Source organism: Lagenorhynchus albirostris, chromosome 18 (genome assembly GCF_949774975.1).
Source record: "Lagenorhynchus albirostris chromosome 18, mLagAlb1.1, whole genome shotgun sequence".
In the NCBI taxonomy this organism is placed as follows: Eukaryota; Metazoa; Chordata; class Mammalia; order Artiodactyla; family Delphinidae; genus Lagenorhynchus; species Lagenorhynchus albirostris.
Window position 1 is genome coordinate 64426031 of NC_083112.1, and position 9465 is coordinate 64435495.

The window sequence follows — 9465 nt, forward strand, 5'->3', positions numbered from 1 at the left end:
CAACCCTCTGATCTCATAACACTGCAAGGAGGGCAGACAGGAGCTGGTTTTGGGAAAAGACCAGGTGGGGACTAGCCACATGAAGAGATCAGCACAGAAGCGGCCATGAAACCAGGAAATGGAATGAGGAGCGACGTCAGAAACCACAGACGGGCTACAGACGTCCGTCAGGAGTACAGGACGAGGAGAAAGGATCAGAGAAGTCTGCAAGCCAGCAGGGATGAAACAGGGGAGGGGTGTGACCTTGAAGAACCGCAAACACCGCCAGATGGGAGAGAGGGGCATCCACACACTTCTTTCTATTCTCAGGACATACTACCTTCTGCAGAATTCTGTGTCCTGCGTGTGCCCGTCTCCTGCCTGGGATGAGTCCCCTTCTTCTCCGTCCAACCGCTCCTCAAAACCCTGCATCAATCAGTGCACACCTTCTTCATACCCTCCTGCAGCACACACCCATCTGGGAAATAGGCCGTGTCAATTTACAAACGAAAACGTTAGCTTACACCTGCTAACAAGAAGGTGGCACGGCTGTCTTTTAATATTTATTTACTGCTCGCTATCTGCCAGACACTGTTCTAAGTGTTTCACCAGTGTTTGCTTCATTTAATGCTCTCCACAACCCTGTGAGGTGCGTAGGATGGTCAGGTAAGTTGCAGAGGTCAGATCTGTACCCAGGCAATCTGGCTTCAGATGGGGCATTGCTCCACTGTACCCGACCTGGATGAGGACTCAGTGTTGTATAAATGAGCCTCTGGCAATGGTGCTGGGAAAACAACATGGGCATCGGCCTGCTATCCCGCATCTATTCCCACAGCCCCGGTAACGCAACGGCTCACTCAGCGGCAGCTGCCTTTCACCAGGCAGGACCCCAGGCCTGGCTCTGATGGCCCTGCAAAGGCAGGACAGCTATAAGATCGGCCTCAACTCATCAGACAAGTCCAGCTGTGTAAGAAATGATGAAAGATGAGGCTAAGAAAGGAGACTCTGAAGGATCCTTGAAGGCCATGCTAAAGAATTACTCTTGAGAGCAGGAGGAAGGAGAGATTTTTAAGCAGGGGGACGGCATGGATTTGTTTTAGGGGAAAGGATGGTAGCAGGAAGACCCGTTGGGAAGACGTGAAGCCAAGACTGTTAGGTGAGGACGGAACAGGGGCGGGGAGGGACACAAGTTCCAGGAGGGTGGCATCTTTGTGGTCCCCTTTCCTGTGAATTCCACACATCCACACTCAGGAAACAGTTGCTGAATGAATGAATGACTCCAAAGGCATGTCTAAAGTTGAATCAACAGGATCTGATGTCAGCAGATGAGGCTGAAGAAGTCGAGGGGAACTGACAGGTTGATGCCTTCAGGACTGGAGGAATAAGGATGCCAACGACCCACTCAGCAATTCGGGCAGCAGCATAACAAACAGAACGTAGGAAAACATGCTCCAGATGCATGCCTATGTAAAGAGCATATTCAGTCACTAACATAAGTTTTAACTGTCAGCATATTCATTTATTATTCACCCAACCTGTGGGAGCTAAAGCCAGGCAGACAGGACAGTGAGTACTGCCAGCCTCCTGGGTGTGCTGAGGATGTGGGTGGAGTCCCAGCTGGGGCCTTCAGACCTCCCAGCTATGAGGCTCCTCTCTGGACCTAGATTTCCTCTTTCACAGGATGCCTGCCGCACTGACTCATAGGAATGTCTGAGGGTTAAATGAGACATTAAAAACTGGGACTGACCTAGTGACACGGTGGTTAAGAATCCACCTGCCAATGCAGGGGACACAGGTTCGATCCCTGGTCCGGGGAGATGCCACGTGCCACGGTGCAACTAAGCCCGTGCGCCACAACTACTGAGCCTGCGCCACAGCTACTGAAGTTCATGTGCCTAGAGCCCGGGCTCTGCAATAAGAGAAGCCACCGCAATGAGAAGCCCACACACTGAAAGGAAGAGCAGCCCCCGCTCGCCGCAACTAGAGAAAGCCAGCGGGCAGCGACAAGACCCAAAGCAGCCAAAAATAAATAAATAAAAATTTGAACAAAGTAAAAATAATGAGTAAGATTCTGAGCCCAGAGGAAGCATTCAATAGGTGTTAGTGGTTATGTGTATTGTTATCTAAATGGTTCCATCTCTGAGGACTAATTGCACGTTAAGTGCTGTGAATAAACTTAGCAGGTCCCTTCCACACCTACCAGAATCTGAATACCTTGAGGCAGGGAGGGAAAGAGCCCTGCATCTGCATTTTTAACAGCACATCAGAAAATACTGCTGAAAATGGGAAAACATGAGTTAACATCTGAAGGAAGTATTCAGTTTACCCCCTGCCATTTTCCGTTATCCCTAGGTATTTACCTAACATAAAGAGATCTTTAAAGGAATAATCTTTGAACAGACCTAAAAGTTACCTTCCTGTCTTCAGGCATCCCCTGGCCCCAACAAGCTGAGGCCGTAACTCTGGACTGGGTCCGTTGCATTAGGATTATCTCCAGCCTCCCAATTTTAAGCCAGGGGAGGCTGAGATTCACTTGCACGTAGCTACATAGAACTGCAGGGCTGAAGATAAGACCTGAGTCCATCCAAACCTAAGTCCAGACCTTCCCACTGCATTACAGGTATTCACCTTCATTTTATCCCTGGTGGACACAGAAACACAGAAAACTCTTACAAGGGCTTATCTCACACAAAGAGGAAACCCATGGAAACAGCCTCATGGTAAGAGGGACAGGGTTCCCTGGATCCATCAAAAAGTTACAGGCAAGATTTAGGATGAAGGTGTTCCACACCCCACATAGCAGACATAGCCTGGGAGACAGACAGGGAAGGGTAAAAAAATTAACAAACAGGAACCTCAATTAAATAGTTGGGAGACCAGGAGGGGGAGCTCTCACGCCTGCAAAAATATCAGAGCCCAAAGGCAAGCAGACAGACTCCTCTTCTTTCCTGCCAAGGACTCAGCCAATGAAAAGCCATGGGGCTTCCTGGTGGCACAGTGGTTAAGAATCCGCCTGCCAACACAGGGGACACAGGTTTGAGCCCTGGTCCAGGAAGATCCCACATGCCGCGGAGCAACTAAGCCCGTGTGCCACAACTACTGAACCTGTGCTCTAGAGCCCACGAGCCACAACTACTGAGCCCACGTGCTGCAACCACTGAAGCCCACGCGCCTAGAGCCCATGCTCCGCAACAAGGGAAGCCACCGCAATGAGAAGCCCGCACACCGCAATGAAGAGTAGCCCCCGCTCACCGCAACTAGAGAAAGCCCGCGCACAGCAACAAAGACCCAACGCAGCCAAAAGAAATAAATTTATTTTTTTTAAAAAGGAGAAAGAAAAGCCATGGACTCTGCTTACGACAACAGCCCTCGCAACTCTCTTTTCCCCTCTATAAGAGTTCTCCTTCCCCTGCCCTTTGGAGACGTACACATGGCTCGCCATGGCTGCAGACCCTGAATTGCAACTCTCTGCTGATCCCAAATAAACCCATATTTGCTGGAGAAATATCTGACAGTCTGTTTCAGATCAACAAAGGGAAGGGAGTCAACACATTGGGGGACTCCTGGAAGACTCAGAAAGGCAAATTATTCACGTGACACATCTGAATGGACACTAGTTGATACCTCTCAGGCTGAGCAGATGAGGACTATAGAGACCCCCAAAACCAAGAATATACTATAGGAAGGAAACTTAAATTTGTTACACTGTGCATTTCACTGTAAGGACTTAGCAGTAAATTTTAATACACCTTTAGGGTGTTCTTCATCTTCCACGGTGCTGGAGTTATTGTATAAAATTGCCAGAACTAATCAAACTAGACACCTAAGAAAGGGGAACAAACCAAAGCCGGAGAAAGAGCCCTGGGAAGCTCACGCAGCCTGCATCTACAGCATTTGGAGAAAATGGTGCAAAGAATCCTAGTTTGGAATTATACATTTCTGTGCATTCACGATCAGTATTTACTGAGGGCCTGACAGGACCAACCTCCCCAAACATCTCAGCACTCAGCCAGTTCACGTCCCCCCTCATGTCATCAGCTTCTCTGACAGGAGTCTCCAGAGTCTGTCTGGACACCAGGGGCAGTTTCCACCACAGCACTCCCTTTGCAAGGTGACAGTTCACCAGCTGAGATGTGGTCAGCGTCCAGGGGAGCTACAATTTAACCACTCCCTGATGGGCCAAGTGCATCTGGCCAAAGACCCTACTCAACCCTCATCTCTGGGGACAGGTCCCACACTAACCCTCAAACTGCTGGCCTCTGGGACGAGGGTGGGAGAGAAGTACAGAGCACACCCCAGAGGCCTGCTGTGCAGGACAGTGGGAACATGACCAGGAAGAGTCTCAGCAGACTGGACACGGTTCATAATTTATGCCACTTATTTCCAATAATGGGGATGAGCAAGAATTATTCAATAAACCATGATAGGAAGATGGGCTGTTTCAGAAAAAATGGGGCCTATCTTATATCTAACACTAAGAGAAATTCTAGCTGGCTTTATTGTTAGAAATGAAACAAGAAGTAACGTAAAATGCTTACAGAGATTTAGATGATGCTGGGATTTAGAAAAGGTATTACAAAAGCAACAGGAGAAACCAAAAAGAAAAGCTTGATATACTTAATGATATATAATTTAAAACCTCTAAGCTAAGAGAAATGAAAATCTGGAAAATTATAAGCACTATTACAAGTTATTTCAAAAATATAAATCCCTCATAGGAAAAAAATCTATTAATACACAATTCAAAAAAGTACAAATAAATGGTCAATAGACACCAAAAAAAGGTTCCATTTCTGCAAATCAAATAAATTCAAATTAAAACTGTTTGATATTGGGGGACTTCCCTGGCGGTCCAGTGGTTAACACTCCGCGCTTCCAATGCAGGGGGCCCGGGTTCCATCACTGGTCCGGGAACTAAGATCCCGCATGCCTCGTGGCGCAGCCCAAAAAAACAAAACAAACAAACAAAAAAAAACGAGTTTGATATTATTTTTAACTTTAGACCTAGAAAAATGTAATTCACATACTCAAAGCTGACAATGAAATGAGCTCACAAACAGCTATTAAGAGGGCAAATTGGCCCAAACCTGATGGAAAACAATGTAGCCTTTCACTGGTTATTTTACTTCTGAGAATATAGAAAAAGGAAAGATGCGCCAAAATACAAGGTCGTGGGTACACATCACATCATAATTAGCAATATAACCGTGCTGGACAAAAGTGAAAGACTGCATAAACTGCAATTAAATACCATGTTTTAATACCATGCTTATTTAATGCCGTAAGTAAATGTTAACCATAGAAAATTAAGAAGGGTTCAGGATTCAAAACGATTTCCTTTTATAGAAAAGACGAATGTGGGCACGAGGTGTGCATAAAGATTTCTAGGGGAAAGACTAAGAAACGACCAAATATCAGCAAGTGTGCTTGGCTAACAGAAACACACCCTTATTCTTTTCGTCTTGCTCTATAGTTTTAAATTTCTTACAGAAATAGAAAAATATATATTCTTTCCTAAAATCCACAAAAATTATCAATAGCCATAGTGCATGACTCCTTAGATCCTATGTGCGCAGCCCGTGCTGTGGAAACACTAAACCCCAGATGAAATTTAAGAAGCACATACCCAATGAGAAGATGAAAACTTGACTTTTCTCTACAAGGTGGGCCTTCTCTCTGGGCGGAACTTCCTGGCTGGGCTCATTTCAGCTTTCCCGTGACAGCCAAGTTGGGGACACAAGGAAATCACTAAGGTACCTCAGACTTTGAATACAGGATGGCAATCATGGTCAACAACTAACTTCGCAAACTCTGGACCCCGCCCCCCTTCTTTCTTATTTTGGCCGCGTGGCATACGGGATCTTAGTTCCTGGACCAGGGATCAAACCCGTGCCCCTTGCAGTGGAAAAGTGGGGTCTTAACCACTGGACCGCCAGGGAAGTCCTGGACCCCTTTTTAAAAGTTAAGACTTAAGTAACAATGCCAGTGGGAGAAGTGACTTAAAGCTGTGGCCAGCATCAACCTTCCATCAGAATCACCTGGAGTGCTTACGCAAGAGGGAAGAGATATGGGAACATATGTATATGTATAACTGATTCACTTTGTTATAAAGCAGAAACTAACACACCATTGTAAAGCAATTATACTCCAATAAAGATGTTAAAAAAAAAAGAATCACCTGGAGTGCTTGTTTAAACCCCACCCATCCCAAGAGTTTCTAATTTTACAGAACTGGCCTAGAATGAGTGCAGGGGAATTTGCATTTCTAACAAATGCCCAGGCGATGAGGATGCTGAGAACCACACTTTGAGAACAGCCGCCCTTTAGCTTGGTTATAGAGATGTATCACATACCATGACCTCCAGCAGCTGCTAAGAACTTCCCTTGAGAAACTCCTGCCGACAAGAACAAAGATGTGTTTGCAATCGCCTTCTCTGTGCGTTTACCAACGAGTATACAAACAGAAGCAGCTCAGAACTGCAGTTACATACACAGGGTACACAGGCTCAGAAGCCAGACTGCCTGGTTAACGGCGCCTCTCCACCACTTACTAGCTGTGTGATAGTAGACAACTTATTCAACCTCTCTGCTTCGGTGCCTTCAGCTGTAAAATAAGAGATAATAATAGGTCCTTGCCCTCCAGCAGGAAAACTGGAAATGGGTGCCTACCAAAATCAATGAGAAGTCCTCACCTTCCCATTTCCATTCGCATACATTTTCAAAGTCCACCAACAGAATGGGCTTGGAGAGTTCCTTGCCCTGCCTGAAGTTACTGTAACCACACCCATGTTTCTTCTTCTAGGACCCTCTCGATCCTGAAAGGCCACCAAATGTCCAAGAGACGTAGCTACACAAACTGAAACCACCACCATCAAAACAAGCATAGGAGCTCCCATCCCCGGGGGATCCCCTAGGCTGTCCCACTAAAAACAGGAAATAGAATATATGGGAAAGATGAATGGGTTAGGGTCCTGAAACAAAAGATCTAACAATCAAGCAAGTGTGACTAAAGCCCAAAGGTTGAAGTTAGTAGTCCCAGCTACTAGATGGAAAACTTCAGTTAAAGAGCTTCTCTCTGAACCATTTTTCATTGGTGTTTCCTCTCAACTCAAGGACTCTTCAGTGGTTTCAAGACCATGGGACTCCTGGGCAGACCACCTGCACCAAGACCACAGAACACTTCTCTGAAGGCTAGAGACCTGGGTAAGACCCCACAGACTTCAGGGACCCCACCCCCAGAGTGGTCCTCAAAGGTGGAAGTGGAAAGATTCCCAGTAGGGACAGGGCTGGTCAAATACACACTCCAGTCGTGGCTGTGAGTCCCAGGCAAAAGCAAAACGTGTTCTCGAATAGTGTCCCCGTTCATTAAATACAAATTAAGAGTGTTTTTTAATCCACTAGAAATTTGCCTTAACTACGCACCAGGACACTGAGAGACGCACACGGAGAGAGGGAGGGAGGGAGACAGGGTCACAGACACAGAGGGAGCCCGGAGGAGTTGGAACGCTGCTGTCACATAAGACATACGGAATATGGTGAAAGGTGGGGACATTATTGGAAGACGGCGACTGGTCCAGGGCACTAGTCACATAAAGGAAGCTGTTCATAAGCTGCTTGCTTACGAAAAAAAGAAACAAGGGTGCAGTTCAGAGGTGGAGTCGGGGGCTGGGGAGGGTGCAGTCCCTCCTCCCGCTGGCGGCCGGTTCCCAGCGGGCAGCCTAGGGTCTCAGCCTCCCCGCCTCCTGCTCCCGCCGCTCCCGGGAACTGGAAGCCGGCGCGGCGGCGAGCGGAAAGGCAAGGACACCCGGTGCCGCCGCCGCCAGGTCCCAATCGCCGGCCCTCTCCTCCGCCGCCGCGCGCAGGCGGGTACCAGGAGGCTAGTGCGGGGCGGCCCCGCCAGCAGCAAGAAGCCCAGCGGCCTGGGCGCCGGCGGAAAGCGCTTGCTCGCCGCAGCCCTCTGCCCCTGAAAGGCGCCAGGCGCCGGCCCGCGGCGGAAAGGGGTGTCACGGCTCAGGCGGGGCGCTCACCAGAACAACACGCGGGAGCAGAGGTTCGCGTCCTGCAGCGGGTTGGGCTTCACCTCCGGGTACACCGGCAGCATCTTGCGGGCCAGGACGGGCGCTGGCCGGGGTGGCGCTGCTCCGGCGTGGGCGCCGCTCGCGCTGCTCCTGGAGGCGTCGGCTGGGATGCTGGACCTCAGGCTGCCGCGCGGATCCGCGCTCCGGGAGCCAGAGAACCACTCGCTTCCGGGAGCCGAGCGCTTGTGGCCCTCCGGGTCCCCGCCTCCCAGGCCGCGCCGCCTCCCGGGGCCGCCTGGAGGAAGCCGGCAATGCGCTGCTGCCGGATCCCTGGGAGCCTAGAGCTACAGGCCGCGTGCGGGGGCGGCGGCACAAAAGGTTGGCCGCGCGGACGCAGTAGGGAGCCTGGCGAAGGTGTGAGGCAAGGCCGCCGGCGCCTTTGGATAGAGGCGGGTAGGCCGAGCGCAGGGAACACCGGGCTCCGCGCCTAGGCGGCCACGTGCTAACACCTGGCTGCAAACTCTGCCGTAGTTCTTGCTGCTAGCCCAGGCACCCACCCAGAAGGTGGAGAGGGGAGGCGCCATATCTGCCCGCCCCTGCTGCTCAGAAACGCCCCCTCGGCAGCCGCTTTCCAAACGCCGGGAGAAAGCGGGCAGAAGGCGTTAGCAGTCGGCCCTCTGGGCCCCCTGCCCTCATCCTGACCAAACTGGAGTCCTGGGGGAAGGTCTCCTACCTGCGGCCGAGCATTTGACCACAGACAACAGCAGGGCTTAGCACAGATTATGTTCGTAGAGCTGCAAGAGCTAGAGAAAAGTAACACAGGGTTAGAACTCAAATGATTTTGGAAGATGACTGCATGTTGCCACTGGGGACAGGCTTTTAGCATCTCACATTGCTGCACTGTGCGAGGGACCTCTGTGAGCTTTTTGCTGCCCTCTTAGATGAGGAAAGGGGAATATGGGGAGAGAGAGACTGCCTTCTGATTTCTTTCGTCATGTGCTCAGATCCTAGTGGAAGAACAGTGACATATGTTTACAAAACACGGTTTTTCGAATTTCTGGGGACCGGATCTCACTTTTCACTCTAACAATGCCCTATTTAAGAAGGCATTATTATCCCTATTTCACAGATGAAAAAGATGAGGCTTAAGGACAGAACTTTGACCAAGGTCTTAAAATCAATAAATGATGAATTCTGATTTGGACTCAAGCGAGAGTCCAGCATGGTTTGGTGGATGGACAGTGTGTGTGGAAAGTACCTAGAATGCACCTTGAGTGAATGAATGACTGTAGGACTGAATGAACAAAATCTTGGGCTCCCACTCATAAGTGTTTAGTTATTTGTGTGGCCATCTTACCAGCTCAGCAGTTTCTCATCCCTTCTACCCTAAATGAGGGAAGATCAAAGTTCTTGGTGCTTATAACAAGATCACTTTGATAATTTCCCATGTACCTTGGCTAAAATGGTG

General features: G+C 49.3%; 1 protein-coding gene across 1 annotated transcript in view; it reads right to left on the reverse strand.

The window, feature by feature from the left end:
• Positions 1–8334, reverse strand: part of ABCC4 (ATP binding cassette subfamily C member 4) — a 220749-nt gene extending 212415 nt beyond the window's left edge. Inside the window, exon 1 of the mRNA XM_060128752.1 lies at positions 8007–8334. Within this exon, the coding sequence (XP_059984735.1) occupies positions 8007–8080 (74 nt within the window). The 5' untranslated portion in view covers positions 8081–8334. The remainder of the gene's footprint in view (positions 1–8006) is intronic.
• Between the last annotated feature and the right edge of the window lie 1131 nt (positions 8335–9465).